The 18,356-nt window shown below is 43.9% G+C and overlaps 1 protein-coding gene across 3 annotated transcripts in view; it reads left to right on the forward strand.

Moving 5' to 3' along the window:
* Window positions 1-18,356, forward strand: part of HEPHL1 (hephaestin like 1) — a 44,061-nt gene that overhangs the window by 16,368 nt on the left and 9,337 nt on the right. For 2 of the 3 annotated variants that reach the window (XM_082219016.1, XM_082219014.1), the window contains 8 exons: window positions 159-327; window positions 1,473-1,612; window positions 1,834-1,965; window positions 3,312-3,523; window positions 6,583-6,733; window positions 14,991-15,203; window positions 16,602-16,815; window positions 17,711-17,850. In XM_082219016.1, coding sequence (XP_082075142.1) covers window positions 159-327; window positions 1,473-1,612; window positions 1,834-1,965; window positions 3,312-3,523; window positions 6,583-6,733; window positions 14,991-15,203; window positions 16,602-16,815; window positions 17,711-17,850 — 1,371 coding nt within the window. The remainder of the gene's footprint in view (window positions 1-158; window positions 328-1,472; window positions 1,613-1,833; window positions 1,966-3,311; window positions 3,524-6,582; window positions 6,734-14,990; window positions 15,204-16,601; window positions 16,816-17,710; window positions 17,851-18,356) is intronic. The other variant, XM_082219015.1, reaches the window with a different exon arrangement.

The following is an 18,356-nucleotide window of genomic DNA, read 5'->3' on the forward strand; positions in this document are numbered from 1 at the left end:
CTTTGTCCCAACTTGTGATTCATGATGTTGGTACTCTTTTGGCACGCTACTGTGCCCCTTGACAACCCAGTTTGGAAATTACAGCATTAGCATAATTGATTGCATGGTGAGACCAGATCAAATTAAAGACTTCTTGTGTGTCCTTTCCTACACTGTAGCTGGTATGATGGGATTCTACAGCATCAAGGCTTGCGGTCAAAACATTACCGGGCCTTCACAGAGTGGTCAGGAAAGAAGATACTTCATTGCTGCTGAAAGAATTTTGTGGGATTATGGACCTGGTGGTTTTAATAAACTCACAGGCCAGCCTTTAAATGCTACTGGCAGGTATGTGTTGTGATATTATTTATTTCTTCTTTTCCCCTTTTAGCTGAAAGCTGACATTTTTACTGATGTTTTAGTTACTGTTATGTACTGAAGTTCTCACCTTGGGCCAGCAGGGGGATACTGTAGATAGTTTTCACTCAGGTCCACATATGCAAATAAGGGATTGAAAGTGGCGTTCAGTGATTGGATAGTTACAGAAAGTGGTTACTGTTGTGTTGTAGTGGAGCTCTATATAAGCAGGCTGGCTGAACCCTTCAGTTCAGTTCTGTTCTGGCCTGTGAATAAACAAGAGCTGTTTGAAGAATTGCTGTGTCGTCTGATATGTTCACCCACAACTTAACAGTTACCTTGTTGTAATTTTGTATGCTGTATGCCACCTTTTTCTAAATGAAATTGCAGTCTATAAATAGTTTAATAAATAGGTTACTGAGTTAACTTATGCAGATATATGCACCAGGTTTTTGCTGTTGTTTTTAAAGCCCATGTAGAATAGCAGATTGAGTGTTTGACTTAAATATTAGAAACCTAAGTTTGAAATCAGTGGGGTAGAATTCGATATTATTATTATTATTATAAATTTGTATACTGCCCTATATCTGTAGATCTCAAGGTGGTTCACAACATAATTTATTACAATCTGAAAACACAAAATACATAATAAAAATAAGAATGAAAACAAACCAATAAATGGGTGCAGTTGAAAGAAGAAGCCTTGAGACTCCTCCTTGTCTCTTCCCTGATAACTTGTAGAGAAATAAAATGATGCTGTTATATTCTGAACTGGAACTCGGCATTGTCACATGGTGCAATTAATTTCTCTGCACGTTACCTTAGGAGAGAAAAAAAAGTGATGCAGGACTTCTGCTTTAGGCGGGAATCCCATGTCTCTCATATCATCTTTATCTTTATCTCCCCCTTCGGCTAATTAGCCTTGGGATAATGGCTACCTATCAGTCTAAGGTTCCTCACAGGGTTGCTGTGAGACTAAAACGGCAGCTGTGATCTCCCAGGAAGAAAGGTGGTTCTCCAAAAAAAACAAATTGATAAATCTATTTTGTGCATAATCTTACCTGTTTGCTTTAAATTGAGCATTTCAAATCTGTGGTCAGCTGTGCAACCGGTATCAATACTTTGTTCTCTCACAGCGACTCAGCACCTTTCTTCATACAAGGGGATGACCGAATCGGAGGGCAGTATTGGAAAGTTCATTATGTGTCCTACACCGATGGAAAATTTACTCGCAAAGAGAAGCAATCAGAAGGCGCCACTCACCTTGGCATACTTGGTACGCCTTGTGGTTTTGAGGTTTTTTTTTTTTTTTTTTGGCACTGGTTTCAGTCCCGCTACAGTCTCTCACATTGGAAGTTGCAGCCAGGCACCCTGAGAACATTTCTCCCATCTGAGCAATGCCCCTAACCAAGGGGATGGGGGCAAGCAGGGAGAGGTTTTAAAGCTCAGCGCCCCCTTCCTCAAACCAGCTCATTTCTCTTCCCTGCTCTCCCCCAGGCCCAGTTATCAAAGCTGAAGTTGGAGACACAATTTTGGTTACTTTTGCCAACAAAGCTGACAAGAACTACAGCATGATGCCTCATGGCGTAGCTTTCAGCAAATCGTCAGAAGGAGCCCCTTATGAAGATGGTAACTTTATTTATTTATTTATATTGTTATGATTTTGGGGGGGGGTCATTCTGGATGATGCCCCGAGTTCCTTCCACTTCTTGGGATCCTGTATCTGTAAGGGGTAGAATTTATAAGAGCAAGCTTGCCCAACCTGTCCCTTTGCCTAGGTAATGGCTTGGGGCTGACTAGTTGCTCTGTGCTATAGAACAAATGGGGGAGCCTTCCCCAGCCCTCAGCTAGCTGCTTGGTCAGAGAACAATCACCAGAGTGGTGTGTGACAGCTGAGCAGAAAAGGACTGGAGGCAGAAAGCTGCAGAGAGGAAGGTAGAATCATAGAATCATAGAGTTGGAAGAGACCACAAGGGCCATCGAGTCCAACCCCCTGCCAAGCAGGAAACACCATCAGAGCACTCCTGACATATGGTTGTCAAGCCTCTGCTTAAAGACCTCCAAAGAAGGAGACTCCACCACGCTCCTTGGCAGCAAATTCCACTGTCGAACAGCTCTTACTGTCAGGAAGTTCTTCCTAATGTTTAGGTGGAATCTTCTTGCTTGTAGTTTGGATCCATTGCTCCGTGTCCGCTTCTCTGGTGTATTGCTCTGTGCTGGGTCCAAATCTGTGATGAATGGAGGAGCAAGATCTTTTGGGGGTGTCCATGCTGTGAGCCTCCCCCATCCTTTGCTCAGGCTGTGCATATCTTAACATAAAATATTATATCCCAGAGACACCGCAGTCTCCATCCACCTTCGTTCCAAGGAAACCAGATGAGAGCAGAAAGCCCTAGAGTCCCGCACGGCTTGGAGATTAGAGTGGCATGAAACAATACAGTGGTACCTCGGGTTAGGTACTTAATTCGTTCCGGAAGTCTGTTCTTAACCTGAAGCACCACTTTAGCTAATGGGGCCTCCTGCTGCCGCTGTGCCGCCGGAGCCCGATTTCTGTTCTTATCCTGAAGCAAAGTTCTTAACCTGAATCACTATTTCTGGGTTAGCAGAGCATGTAACCTGAAGGTATGTAACCCAAGATACCACAGTACATATTTATACATTTTTACACTGCTTTTTCATGGGGGAAAAAAGCATGCCTAAAGCAGTGTACAAATTTCTTAGGTAACACAGCTGCGTGAAGAACAGCCTAAACAATCTAACAGTCAAAATAGAGGAAGAGAAAGATACTGGCTTGTCATCCAAAAAGGGGGAGGGGAGTCACATGGAAAAATTAGTCTGATCCAACTACAGTTACTCAGTTAAATCCCATTTCTTTCTATGAAGATATTTACTTGAATTGTCTTCTTTTATTATTCTGTGGGTGTTACCACGAGTTTCTTCTGGAAGGGTGCTTTTCCACCTCCTTTTATTTTTAGGGCACCAGAAGCCGGGGGCTTATGTTAAACCCGGCGAGACCTTTAAATACAAATGGAGAGTTCCTGAAAGTGTCGGCCCAACGGGCGATGATCCGCCGTGTCTCACCTACCTGTATTATTCAGCAAACGATCCTGTCATGGACACCCAGTCTGGTCTTGTGGGGCCTCTAATAATCTGCAAGAAGAATGCTTTGGAACCAGACGGAACACAGGTACTAATTCTGATTGATCCATGCATTTTGAATGGCTGAGAGCGTTCGCTGAGCCCAAAGAGTAGCATGTTAAGCAAATCCAGATCTGAACTGAATTATATTGATTGGGTCTACTTACAACATAAGAACGTATGATCAGAAAAATCATTTTCTACTTCCGTTTTGGGCCTCCAAGAGTCTCTAATCAAATGCCCCTTCGAAGCTCACAACAAGAAAAAGAGATAACAAGGGAATCTGCTGCCCCTATGGATCCTTCCACCAGAGGCAGTCGCCTCGCCTTGTCTCATGCATGGGTTGGCCCTGGGTTTAGACAAAATTCATGGAGGATGCTGAAGATTCTGTTTATACACTGAATGTTGCAGAAATGATTTGATATTGCAGTGGAGTCTTTATTTCTCACTTGTTGATGTGAAGCTGACTGGGTTGTATCCCAGGCATAGAAACACAAATAGGAAGTTGCAAGGATCAACCACTGCCTTGCAAGGGTTAAGTTCCTATGTAAAATGCTTGTCGAACATAAAATAAAACTACTCTTGAACATGGTGCCTGGAAAGCAACACTTTGGAGTATATAGATTTCTCCCTTTCTTTTTTATCCTTGGAGGTGCTATAGAATGGTTTGTGATCAGAGTCCAAATTGGGAAAGAGACTTTTTGTGACGTTTACCGTAGAAAAAGGTCTGAGAGACATCATGAGCCAAATGACTTTGACGCTGAATAATTTAGATGAAGTGAAATCTGAACCTTTCACATCTAAATTAAGAAAATTACAAGTGTTCAGACTGAACGATGACTGTTTCGAGTCCCATAAAGTTTTTGCTACCCAGGTTGCCGGAAGAAGATGCTGTAGTTGTCTTATTGTAGTCACAGCTACCCAGGAACTGAACAGTTAAGACCGGTTACAATACTTATATTTATTTCAGAAGCTGTAATTAATTGTACATCTGAAACATTTCATCATTGGTTTATTGATTAATCATCTGTTTTTATAAACCCTTCCACAAATGATCTCTTTGTAGGGGTGGGGAACTGTGCTCCTCCAGATGTTGTTGACTCACATCCTCCCTGAGCATTGGCCCTGTAGACTGGGGCTGGAAGAAGGTTGAGTCCAGCAACACCTGGGAGGGGGTCACAGATATCCCTACCCTGCAGCATGGCCAATGGTCAGAGGTGGTGCAGGTTTTGTGCCTGGAGGCGGTTGGAGGTTGGATGGCGGCTAACAGATTGAGGTTGAATCCTGACAAGACAGAAGTACTGTTTTGGGGGGACAGGAGGCGGGCAGGTAGTACAGCTTGTTCTCTAGGTTTTATAGCAGTCGCACAGAATTTGGCCACCCGTAGTGTGATCTCTACATCCTTGTCCTCTACCAGGAGTTTTAGACATTGAAGTTCGAACCCATTTGGAGATTTTTGTATAACAGGAGTGATAAATACCGAGTATATACCCCCATAGAAACGGCAGCGTAACAAGACATGAGAGGGAGTTTCTACCTCCATCAAGCCGCAGGGGCAGACTCGTTCCATGTATGGCACCAAACCTGTGTACACTACCTTGTACAGTACACTCGTTGAATGTTAAAAGGTAAAGGTAAAGGGACCCCTGACCATTAGGTCCAGTCGTGGCCGACTCTGGGGTTGCGGCGCTCATCTCTATTGGCTGAGGGAGCCGGCGTACAGCTTCCGGGTCATATGGCTAGCATGACTAAACCACTTCTGGCAAACCAGAGCAGCGCACAGAAGTGCCATTTACCTTCCCGCTGGAGCAGTACCCATTTATCTACTTGCACTTTGAGGTGCTTTCGAACTGCTAGGTTGGCAGGAGCAGGGACTGAGCAACGGGAGCTCACCCCGTCGCGGGGATTCGAACAACCAACCTTCTGATCGGCAAGTCCTAGGCTCTGTGGTTTAACCCACAGTGCCACCTGCGTCCCTTTTGTTGAATGTTACGTGTCAATAAATGTATGACTTTGTGTACACATATTTCACATTTGTTGAATGTGAACACCCACATATCAGAAAATCGTTGAGGTGGAAGGGATTCAAACCAAGTGTGGAATGACCACATAGGTGCATAATCAGATGAGGAAACACTGCTGCTTAGAGGGAGTGCACAAAGCTAAAAGCTTCAATCTCTAGGATCTTCAGTTAGGCTGGGAAAGATGCCTCCCTGAAACCTTGGAAAAATGCTACCAATCAATGTAGACACGTTTATTTCTAACCAAAACCTCTTGGACTAGTTTTATAATCCTGTCAAAGAGATTTTTTCTCCTTCAATTTGGTTAATCCTTTTAATTCAGTATGCACAATTAGGAGCTGTTTTAAGAACGTCATTTTCTAGGTGGTTAAACCTGTGAAACAGCAGTTAGTCCAGGGACATGTTCTAGTTTTGTTTTTAAATAGCACAGTACGTTTTCTGTATAATATATAGCACAGGTTATCCATGATGGGAAAAGCTTGCTCTTTAAGAGCAGAGTGTTGGTGCTGACCTTTAAAATCCTAAATGGCCTCGGCCCAGTATACCTGAAGAAGCATCTCCACCCCCATTGTTCAGCCTGGACACTGAGGTCCAGCGCCAAGGGCCTTCAGGCAGTTCCCTCATTTCGAGAAGTGAGGTTACAGGGAACCAGGCAGAGGGCCTTCTTGGTAGTTGCACCCACCCTGTGGAACACCCACCCACCAAATATCAAGGAAATAACTATTTGACTTTTAGAAGACATCTGAAAGGCAGCCCTGTTAAGGGAAGCTTTTAATATTTAATACTGTATTGGGGAAACTCAGTCAGATGGGTGGGGTATAAATAAATAATAATAATAATAATAATAATAATAATAATAATAATAAGGGCCATGCAAACTTTCTTTAATGTTGAGTGGGAGAGATTCCTGAAGCTATTGTAGAGTATTTTATAGCTCTGTATTTAATACTAGAGAAAGTTCAAAATTTAGCACTGGAATGTTATTTCATTGATGAAAGATTCTAGCGTAATGATTCTGATCTCCTGCTTAAAGAAAAAAGTGGAAATGTTTTTCCCCACCTAACGCATATTTGTTTTTTGACTGCAGAAAGGAATAGACAAAGAATTCTACCTACTGTTTACAGTATTTGATGAGAACTTGAGTTTCTATCTTGACACAAACATCAATTCCTTCACTGGTGATCCATCCAAAGTTAATAAGGAAGATGAGGATTTCCAGGAATCCAACAGAATGCACGGTATGGTAAAAAAAAAAAAATCACCATTGGGTATTGGTTTGTAGCAGAGGTATCCATTATGAAAGAGAAATGAGGGCAGAATTAGGTCCTAGGGGAAGAGCATAGGGCTTCTCCAAACAACCTGTTTATCGAGCTTCCATCCTGATTTGCTTGCACAAAGCTTACACAGTACTTAGACTATGTCTGGCCTTTATTGAGCATTCATTATGATTTTTTTTGTGGGAGATTAAACGACAATGAGCATCCAGCCTGATTTGCTTTTGTTTATATGCCTTTTCATAAGTCATTTCTTCATTCCACACTATTTGTTCATTCCAACGCACTTCCCCATGACTTTTCTAATTGGAGTCAGTTTCTTTTTTAAGTGGATTTGTTGCATTAGGGTGACAGAGCACTTTAATCAATTCTCCCGGTATTCACTTGAACCCTTCCCACAAAATACTGACCATGGCAGTGCCATTGAGGTACCATGTCTGTTGCTGAAATTTGCAGAATGAGCTGCAGTGTCTGACTGCCAACTTTCTTCAGATGTATTGCATCTTTATGAAATGCATACAGACTTTGTTGTTGTTGTTGTTGTTGTTGTTGTTTAGTCGTGTCCGACTCTTCGTGACCCCATGGACCAGAGCACGCCAGGCACTCCTGTCTTGCACTGCCTCCCGCAGTTTGGTCAAACTCATGCTGGTAGCTTCAAGAACATGGTCAAGCCACCTCGTCCTCTGTCGTCCCCTTCTCCTTGTGCCCGCCATCTTTCCCAACATCAGGGTGTTTTCCATGGAGTCTTCTCTTCTCATGAGGTGGCCAAAGTATTGGATCCTCAACTTCAAGATCTGCCCTTCCAGTGAGCACTCAGGGCTGATTTCCTTCAGAATGGATAGGTTTGATCTTCTTGCAGTCCATGGGACTCTCAAGAGTCTCCTCCAGCACCATAATTCAAAAGCATCAATTCTTCAGCGATCAGCCTTCTTTATGGTCCAGCTCTCATTTCCATACATCACTACTGGGAAAACCATAGCTTTAACTATACGGACCTTTGTTGGCAAGGTGATGTCTCTGCTTTTTAAGATGCTGTCTAGGTTTGTTAATGCTTTTCTCCCAAGAAGCAGGCTTCTTTTAATTTCGTGACTGCTGTCACCATCTGCAGTGATCATGGAGGCCAAGAAAGTAAAATCTCTCACTGCCTCCATTTCTTCCCCTTCTGTTTGCCAGGAGGTGATGGGACCATTGGCCATGATCTTAGTTTTTTTGATGTTAAGCTTCAGACCATATTTTGCGCTCTCCACTTTTAAGAGGTTCTTTACCATCAAAGTTGTGTCATCTGCATATCTGTGGTTGTTGATATTTCTTCTGGCAATCTTAATTCCAGTTTGGGATTCATCCAGTCCAGCCTTTGCATGATGAATTCTGCATATAAGTTAAATAAGCAGGGAGACAATATGCAGCCTTGTCGTGGATCACTGCCTTGTTGTGGCGAAGGGGCTTGAATAACTCAGAGAAGCTATGAGCTATGCCATGCAGGGCCACCCAAGACGGACAGGTCATAGTGGAGAGTTTTGACTAAACGTGATCCACCTGGAGCACCTTTTTTAATCTTAACTCAGTTAAAAGTTCTTTAGATAGCCACCCTGGCTTCTTTAAAGAACTTTTAACTGAGTTAAGATTAAAAAAGGATGTGTACAAAAAATGGAAAAGGGGGGAAACCACCAAAGAGGAATTCAAACAAATAGCCAGCACGTGTAGACACAAAGTCAGAAAAGCTAAAGCACAGAATGAACTCAGGCTTGCTAGAGAGGTTAAAAGCAACAAAAAAGGCTTTTATGGGTATGTTCGTAGCAAAAGGAAGAACAAAGAAACAGTGGGGTCACTCAGAGGAGAAGATGGTGAAATGCAAACAGGGGACACAGAAAGGGCTGAACTCCTCAATGCCTTCTTTGCCTCAGTCTTCTCCGATAAAGAAAACAATGCCTGACCTGAAGAATTTGGAGCAAATGATTCAGCAAAGGAAACACAGCCCAGAATAACTAAGGAGATAGTACAAGAATACTTGGCTAGTTTAGATGTATTCAAGTCTCCAGGGCCAGATGAACTGCATCCAAGAGTATTAAAAGAACTGGCAGATGTGATCTCAGAACCACTGGCAGTCATCTTTGAGAATTCCTGGAGAACAGGCGGAGTCCCGGCAGACTGGAGGAGGTCAAATGTTGTCCCTATTTTCAAAAAGGGGAAAAGAGAGGACCCAAATAATTACCGCCCAGTCAGTCTGACATCAATACCAGGGAAGATTCTGGAGCAGATCATTAAGCAAACAGTCTGTGAGCACCTAGAAAGGAATGCTGTGATTACCAATAGTCAGCATGGATTTCTGAAAAATAAGTCATGTCAGACTAACCTGATCTCGTTTTTTGACAGAATTACAAGCCTGGTAGATGAAGGGAACGCAGTGGATGTAGCCTACCTTGATTTCAGCAAGGCATTTGACAAGGTGCCCCATGATATTTTTGTAAAGAAGCTGGTAAAATGCGGTCTTGACTCTGCTACCACTCAGTGGATTTGTAACTGGCTGACTGACCAAACCCAAAGGGTGCTCATCAATGGTTCCTCTTCATCCTGGAGAAGAGTGACTAGTGGGGTGCCACAGGGTTCTGTCTTGGGCCCGGTCTTATTCAACATCTTTATCAATGACTTGGATGATGGACTCAAGGGCATCCTGATCAAATTTGCAGATGACACCAAACTGGGAGGGGTGGCTAACACCCCAGAGGACAGGATCACACTTCAAAACGACCTTGACAGATTAGAGAACTGGGCAAAAACAAACAAGATGAATTTTAACAGGGAGAAATGTAAAGTATTGCACTTGGGCAAAAAAAATGAGAGGCACAAATACAAGATGGGTGACACCTGGTTTGAGAGCAGTACATGTGAAAAGGATCTAGGAGTCTTGGTTGACCACAAACTTGACATGAGCCAACAGTGTGACGCGGCAGCTAAAAAAGCCAATGCAATTCTGGGCTGCATCAATAGGAGTATAGCATCTAGATCAAGGGAAGTAATAGTGCCACTGTATTCTGCTCTGGTCAGACCACACCTGGAGTACTGTGTCCAGTTCTGGGCACCACAATTCAAGAAGGACACTGACAAACTGGAACGTGTCCAGAGGAGGGCAACCAAAATGGTCAAAGGCCTGGAAACGATGCCTTATGAGGAACGGCTAAGGGAGCTGGGCATGTTTAGCCTGGAGAAGAGGAGGTTAAGGGGTGATATGATAGCCATGTTCAAATATATAAAAGGATGTCACATAGAGGAGGGAGAAAGGTTGTTTTCTACTGCTCCAGAGAAGCGGACACGGAGCAATGGATCCAAACTACAAGAAAGAAGATTCCACCTAAACATTAGGAAGAACTTCCTGACAGTAAGAGCTGTTTGACAGTGGAATTTGCTGCCAAGGAGTGTGGTGGAGTCTCCTACTTTGGAGGTCTTTAAGCAGAGGCTTGACAACCATATGTCAGGAGTGCTTTGATGGTGTTTCCTGCTTGGCAGGGGGTTGGACTCGATGGCCCTTGTGGTCTCTTCCAACTCTATGATTCTATGATTCTATGATTCTAGGAAGCGGCAAGCCACTCCAGTATCCCTGCCAAGAAAACTCCATGAACATACAAACTTAGCTTGAAGTCAAAGAAGTGTTAAATCAAGCTTACTTGCCTAGGACCAGCAAAAGGCACTTCTAGGGAAACTTTGCAAAAGTTTGGTATTTTTTTCAAGGAGGCCACAAAGGACTGACCTGCGTGTCAGGACAGCAAGCCAGGAAGAAATGTAAACCATTGTCTTCTGCGAACTTAATTGTAGGGTTGTGTTAAATGCTACAACGCAGTCTGGATGAAAACTCAAGCCGCTGCTGCCTATTAGTATCCTATCTGCAAGATCTGAATTATTTGGAGGACAAGTTCAGAGATGACTTGGTCCTGTTAATAATAAAGCAGGCAAGCATTAATGAAGTTCTCTAGACAGCTTCTTTGCCTCCGGCAGATAGGTGCCAAGTTCACAGGACATGAACTAAACTGAATGAGTTCATTATACATTGAGTTTGTGAGCATTCCTGTGAACCAAAATGGCACATAAATGATTGTGCATTACCCTAATGATGCACCCAGAGTTACTTACACATGTAAGTGAACTCATGTTTATTGTGCCCAGAGGATGTGGTGTCATCTTGAAAATGACAGCTGTATCTTTGATGTCAATCAAAGGTGGATTGAATCCACCTAGTAGCCTCACCAAGGCAACCAAAATCTAGAGCCCAATCACTTCTCTCCTCACAGAACCTCCCAAGACATGATCAGTTCTGGCAGAGGTGAATGTTCATCCCTTGTTAGCCGGGTCAACTATTCCTTAAGGCAGGGGAAGCCTTTCTGGCCACTGGAACAGATCTTAATCACCCTTTCCCCTGGTGGGCCCGGGGCACATTTCTTGCACATTTGTGTATAATGTGTAAGGTAAAGGTAAAGGGACCCCTGACCATTAGGTCCAGTCGTGGCCGACTCTGGGGTTGCAGCGCTAATCTCACTTTATTGGCCGAGGGAGCCGGGGTACAGCTTCCAGGTCATGTGGCCAGCATGACTAAGCTGCTTCTGGCAAACCAGAGCAGCGCATGGAAACGCTGTTTACCTTCCCACCGAAGTGGTACCTATTTATCTACTTCCACTTTGACGTGCTTTTGAACTGCTAGGTTGGCAGGAGCAGGGACCGAGCAACGGCAGCTCACCCCGTCGCGGGGATTCGAACCGCCGACCTTCTGATCGGCAAGTCCTAGGCTCTGTGGTTTAACCAAATTGTCATCTCATCTGTCCTCCCAGTTGAACGACGTGGCCCAGGGAGAGAGGGGAAAATAGTGGAAGTGAACAGCTGGCTTCGCAAATGGTGTAAACAGGAACGGTTTGGATTCTTAGATCACGGACTGCAGTTTCTTGAAGATGGACTTCTGGCAAGTGATGGGCTGCACCTCACAACGGTTGGGAGAAATGTTTTTGCCAAAAATCTCAGAAACCTCATCAGGAGGGCTTTAAACTGACTAATGTGGGGGAGGGAGACAGTGCTCCTGAAGGTAGGAGTCTATCAATTAATGAAGATGATCATCCAAATGTCATAGACCAAACGGAGCAAACAGCACGCGGACTTAGTGGTGGGAGGAAAAAATCCTTAAATAAGAGACACGGGGGAATGATTAATGGACTTCAATGTCTGTACACTAATGCGCAAAGCATGGGAAATAAACAAGATGAGCTTGAGCTCTTGGTACAGCAAACTAAATATGACATAATAGGCATCACTGAAACCTGGTGGGATAAGTCCCACGATTGGAATGTAATAATGGGGGGATACAATCTATTTCAGAGAAACAGACCAGACAAGAAAGGAGGAGGAGTGGCGTTATATGTCAGGGATGTGTATACCTGTGAAGAGATCCAAGATTTAGATCCTCAAAGCCAAAGTGAGAGCATTTGGGTCAAAATTAAGGGAGAGAAGAATAACAGAGACCTCATTGTGGGAGTTTACTATAGATCCCCAAGCCAAACGGAGGACATAGATGATGCCTTCCTGGAACAGATGGCCAAGCATGCAAAAGGAAGGGAGATAGTAGTAATGGGCGACTTCAATTACCCGGATATTTGTTGGACGTCAAACTCAGCCAAGAGCATAAGGTCAAACAGATTCCTCACTGGCCTTGCAGACAACTTCATTGTCCAGAAAGTGGGAGAAGCAACAAGAGGAACAGCCATTTTAGATCTGGTCCTAACCAATGTTGATGACCTGGTTAGTGGGGTAGAAGTGGAAGGATCATTAGGCGCGAGTGATCATGCTCTTCTGAAGTTTACTATACAGCGGAAAGGAGCAGCCAAGCATACTAGGGCTCAATTTCTTGACTTTAAGAAAGCCGACTTCATAAAACTTAGGGAAGTGCTGGGTGAGATCCCATGGACAACAATACTAAAAGGAAAGGGAGTTCATGATGGCTGGGAGTTTGTTAAGAGGGAGATACTAAAAGCACAACATCAGGCAATACCAATGAGACGGAAACATGGAAGGTGCCTAAAGAAGCCAGGGTGGCTATCTAAAGAACTTTTAACTGAATTAAGATTAAAAAAGGATGTGTACAAAAAATGGAAAAGGGGGGAAACCACCAAAGAGGAATTCAAACAAATAGCCAGCACGTGTAGACACAAAGTCAGAAAAGCTAAAGCACAGAATGAACTCAGGCTTGCTAGAGAGGTTAAAAGCAACAAAAAAGGCTTTTATGGGTATGTTCGTAGCAAAAGGAAGAACAAAGAAACAATGGGATCACTCAGAGGAGAAGATGGTGAAATGCAAACAGGGGACACAGAAAGGGCTGAACTACTCAATGCCTTCTTTGCCTCAGTCTTCTCAGATAAAGAAAACAATGCCCGACCTGAAGAATTTGGAGCAAATGATTCAGCAAAGGAAACACAGCCCAGAATAACTAAGGAGATAGTACAAGAATACTTGGCTAGTTTAGATGTATTCAAGTCTCCAGGGCCAGATGAACTGCATCCAAGAGTATTAAAAGAACTGGCAGATGTGATCTCAGAACCACTGGCAGTCATCTTTGAGAATTCCTGGAGAACAGGCGAAGTCCCGGCAGACTGGAGGAGGGCAAATGTTGTCCCTATTTTCAAAAAGGGGAAAAGAGAGGACCCAAATAATTACCGCCCAGTCAGTCTGACATCAATAGCAGGGAAGATTCTGGAGCAGATCATTAAGCAAACAGTCTGTGAGCACCTAGAAAGGAATGCTGTGATCACCAATAGTCAGCATGGATTTCTGAAAAATAAGTCATGTCAGACTAACCTGATCTCGTTTTTTGACAGAATTACAAGCCTGGTAGATGAAGGGAACGCAGTGGATGTAGCCTACCTTGATTTCAGCAAGGCATTTGACAAGGTGCCCCATGATATTCTTGTAAAGAAGCTGGTAAAATGCGGTCTTGACTATGCTACCACTCAGTGGATTTGTAACTGGCTGACTGACCGAACCCAAAGGGTGCTCATCAATGGTTCCTCTTCATCCTGGAGAAGAGTGACTAGTGGGGTGCCACAGGGTTCTGTCTTGGGCCCGGTCTTATTCAACATCTTTATCAACGACTTGGATGATGGACTCAAGGGCATCCTGATCAAATTTGCAGATGACACCAAACTGGGAGGGGTGGCTAACACCCCAGAGGACAGGATCACACTTCAAAACGACCTTGACAGATTAGAGAACTGGGCAAAAATAAACAAGATGAATTTTAACAGGGAGAAATGTAAAGTATTGCACTTGGGCAAAAAAAATGAGAGGCACAAATACAAGATGGGTGACACCTGGCTTGAGAGCAGTACATGTGAAAAGGATCTAGGAGTCTTGGTTGACCACAAACTTGACATGAGCCAACAGTGTGACGCGGCAGCTAAAAAAGCCAATGCAATTCTGGGCTGCATCAATAGGAGTATAGCATCTAGATCAAGGGAAGTAATAGTGCCACTGTATTCTGCTCTGGTCAGACCTCACCTGGAGTACTGTGTCCAGTTCTGGGCACCACAATTCAAGAAGGACACTGACAAACTGGAACGTGTCCAGAGGAGGGCAACCAAAATGGTCAAAGGCCTGGAAACGATGCCTTATGAGGAACGGCTAAGGGAGCTGGGCATGTTTAGCCTGGAGAAGAGGAGGTTAAGGGGTGATATGATAGCCATGTTCAAATATATAAAAGGATGTCACATAGAGGAGGGAGAAAGGTTGTTTTCTGCTGCTCCGGAGAAGCGGACACGGAGCAATGGATCCAAACTACAAGAAAGAAGATTCCACCTAAACATTAGGAAGAACTTCCTGACAGTAAGAGCTGTTCGACAGTGGAATTTGCTGCCAAGGAGTGTGGTGGAGTCTCCTACTTTGGAGGTCTTTAAGCAGAGGCTTGACAACCATAAGTCAGGAGTGCTCTGATGGTGTTTCCTGCTTGGCAGGGGGTTGGACTCGATGGCCCTTGTGGTCTCTTCCAACTCTATGATTCTATGATTCTATGATTCTAACCCACAGCTCCACCCACGTCCCAGTATAATGTGTAGTTGAGCCCTAAAATCTGCCAGTAGGTGAGAACAGAGGAGCAGAGAGGCAAGGGTAACGAGCAGGTGAATATGAGCAAATTCAGTTGTGGGTTTGCAAAAGCACAGTATTCTGAGATGTCGAGTGTTTTTTCTACTTTCAGCTGTCAACGGCTATCTGTTTGGGAACCTGCCCGGACTCACCATGTGCAAGGATGACAAGGTTTCTTGGCATAGTATTGGACTAGGCACGGAAACAGACATGCATGGTGTTCATTTCGAAGGGAACACCATTCACTTGGGTGGCACAACCAGGGATACCCTTGCCTTGTTCCCTCACACGTCAGCAACAGCCCTGATGCAGCCAGACCAAGTAGGTAGGTTTTTGGGAGTGGGACCTGAGCATGCTTTCTCCATGCGACTACAAAGCTGTCACCATGTGCATTGATAAATCAAATCATTGGAATGCTCACTGAGTTATGAATGTTTAGAACACTGTAAATGTTGCTGTAGCATCCATACGCTCATTGAGCCTCTACTTTGAAGTATCAGTGTATCAATTGATTTATAAACTGCTTGAGCCAGAGGACATAGCATTGATGCAATGCAGGACACTGCTATGTTATAGTCAACATTGCAATAATACTATTGTCAGTGCTATGTTGTAAGGGAGTGCCTTCCGCATGTGTGCATCTCCATCCATCAAGTTATACAAGGGCAAAACACAGCTGAAAGAGGCCGCTGCAGAATCTGCAGCAAAGTCTTCCTTCTATATCCATATGTATAGGGAAAGGTAAAAAGGTAAAGGACCCCTGGACGATTAAGTCCAGTCAAAGACAACTATGGGGTTGCGGCGCTCATCTTGCTTTTCAGGCCGAGGGAGCTGGCATTTGTCCACAGACAGCTTTCCAGGTCATGTGGCCAGCATGACTACAACTGCTACTGGTGCACGGAAGACCGTGATGAGTGCCAGAGTGCATGGAAATGTCGTTTACCTGTTTATCTACTTGCACTGGCATGCTTTCAAACTGCTAGGTTGGCAGAAGCTGGGACAGAGCAACGGGAGCTCACTACCGTTGAGCAGATTCGAACCGCTGACCTTCCAATCCGCAAGCCCAGGAGGTTCAGTGGTTTAGACCACAGCGCCACCTGTGTCCCCATCCATATGTATATATGTGTGTAAAGCATTTTTATACCCTCCTTTGATCACATTCCGTGGGCAGTTCGCAACGGGAGTAAAACATTTAAAATGTAAACGTACCACCACAGTCTGTTAGAGCATGGTGCTGATAACATCATGGTCACAGGTTTGATCCACCTGCATATTCCTGCATTGCGGGGGGGGGGGTTGGGATAGATGACCCTCGGGTCCCGTCCAGCTTTACAATTCTGTGATTCTGTGTGAAATAATCCAATCTTCTGCTACAAACTCCTCCCTGGATCCTTCACTCTACTGGTTCAAATCTTCTTGTCAAATCTTTGATCGCCTTCTCTATTCCCCACCTGCACCCTTTTGCTTTTCTAGCTTTCTACAGTCGCATGCCTCCTGACAGCTTATGCTCTCTGTTCACCTTGGCTTACACTCCAGCTGAACAGCCTTCCCTTTTATTTCATTCCCCACACTAATATATATTGTCTCTTCGCTTTAGATTGTAGCCGGCAGGCAGAGAGGTGCTGTATTTCTGCTTTTGGTGCAGTGATTTGAAGTGCAATAACACCAACAGCCATCTCCTCGAGCAGCTAGCATGGTGATAAATGTCACAATTTCCTTTCAGGGACTTTCCAGTTGGTTTGCAGGACGTTCGATCACTTTACAGGAGGGATGAAGGAGCTTTATGAAGTTAAGCCCTGTGGCAAAACACCTCACGATGGGAGGCACTATGGAACCATGAGAACATATTATATTGCTGCCGAAGAAATGGAGTGGGACTATGCCCCCGATAAGAACAGAGCAGAGCAGAGGGCGGAGGCAGTGAGCAAAGAGGAAAGGTACAGATAAGGGACAAATTTGATTTTGATAGGATAAACTGCCAAATTCTCACTTCTGGATCTAATTTGTGAACCAAAGCCCAGCTGTCCTTTGAGATTCACAGTCCTCTGAATTTCATGATACAGTTCTTCAACTCAACAATGTGTTTTAAAAAATATATATAAATGCATTATGTTAAGGGAAAGCACAGAAAAATGCATATGTTAGTGAAGATAGCATGCAGAAATGTGTTGCACGGGGGTAAATTGCTTGCAGAAATGTGCATATTGGTCAAAACTGCATATTTATTAAAATAAACTCACACTAAAATGCTAACAAGTATTCATAAGGATTTATTTTTCTAAAATAAAAGAAAATAGCAAACTGATATTGAAAGGTAGAGGTGGATTAAAATGTGGAAAAAAGACAACCCGAGAGAACCAAAATTCACAGCATCGTCCTTTGTTTCCGGGTCACAGGTCATGGCTTCCTGGCAGATTTGAGCCTTTTGTCTTTAGAAATTAGACACTTGCAGCCTGAGCTTATGTATATTTACTTAGAAGTATGCTCTGCTATTCAATGGAACTTAATTCCAAGTAGGTTTTGCAGAGAATTGCAACCCAAGGTACCTTTATCTTGAAGTAAACCCTATTGAACACAATGGGACTTGCAGCTGAGGTAAATGTGCATAGGATTGCACTGTGCATCGCTTCAGCTATTTCCGTTTCGGCCCTCTCACATCCTGGGGTAAACAAGGCCAACAAATTTCACTGTCCAGCTATTCAGAACACAGTTTGTCTCTTCAAGTGTCGCCATCTTTCTATCACTGCCTCACTTTTTATTATTCTGCTTAAGAATGGTAAATATTTTGGGGAACTTCTAAACTGTTTTCTCGCCTTGTAAAATGTTTTCAAGCTACGGACATGTCTTTGTGAGCCAAGGTGAAGGCCTCATTGGTTCAAAGTACAAGAAGGCGGTTTATAGAGAATACAAAAGTGGAGATTTCGTGGAGCACAAAAAGAGGGGCGCAAAGGAGCGACACCTGCAAATTCTAGGTGAGAAATTTGGGGCTACGCAATTCATTTGAAACTCTTGAAGCACCTTGCAAATATTAAGCATTGGTGTTTGGTTCAGCTTGTGACGAAAAGGCAAGGACGCAACATGGGATGAAAGCTAGCCCCTTTCAAAGCTGCCATCTGAATGCATCAACTCTGCAAGGGTTTGGTGTTTTTTTAACCACAGTCAAAGAGAGGCTAATCAAGCTTCTCACCAGGAGATGGAGCTACATCATTAGAGTTCCCCTGAACTGTCCCAATTATTGGTCCGAGTTACGTTTGGAAGAAACGTGTGTGCAGGCTTCTTCTTCAATGATTTATTTTAAAATATTTCATTAGTAATAAGTTGAGTGGCTTCACTTCAGCAACGCATGCAGAGTAAACAAGATGCTTTGTGCAGCCTTTGTTTAAAGCAGGGATGGGAAACTTGTGGCCCTTCTGGTGTTGATTACAGGGCTGGCCCAACCATGAAGCAGACTGAGGCAGCTGTCTCAGGCGGCAGAAGC

Source organism: Podarcis vaucheri (assembly GCF_965113315.1).
Source record: "Podarcis vaucheri genome assembly, chromosome: 4".
Classification (NCBI taxonomy): Eukaryota; Metazoa; Chordata; class Lepidosauria; order Squamata; family Lacertidae; genus Podarcis; species Podarcis vaucheri.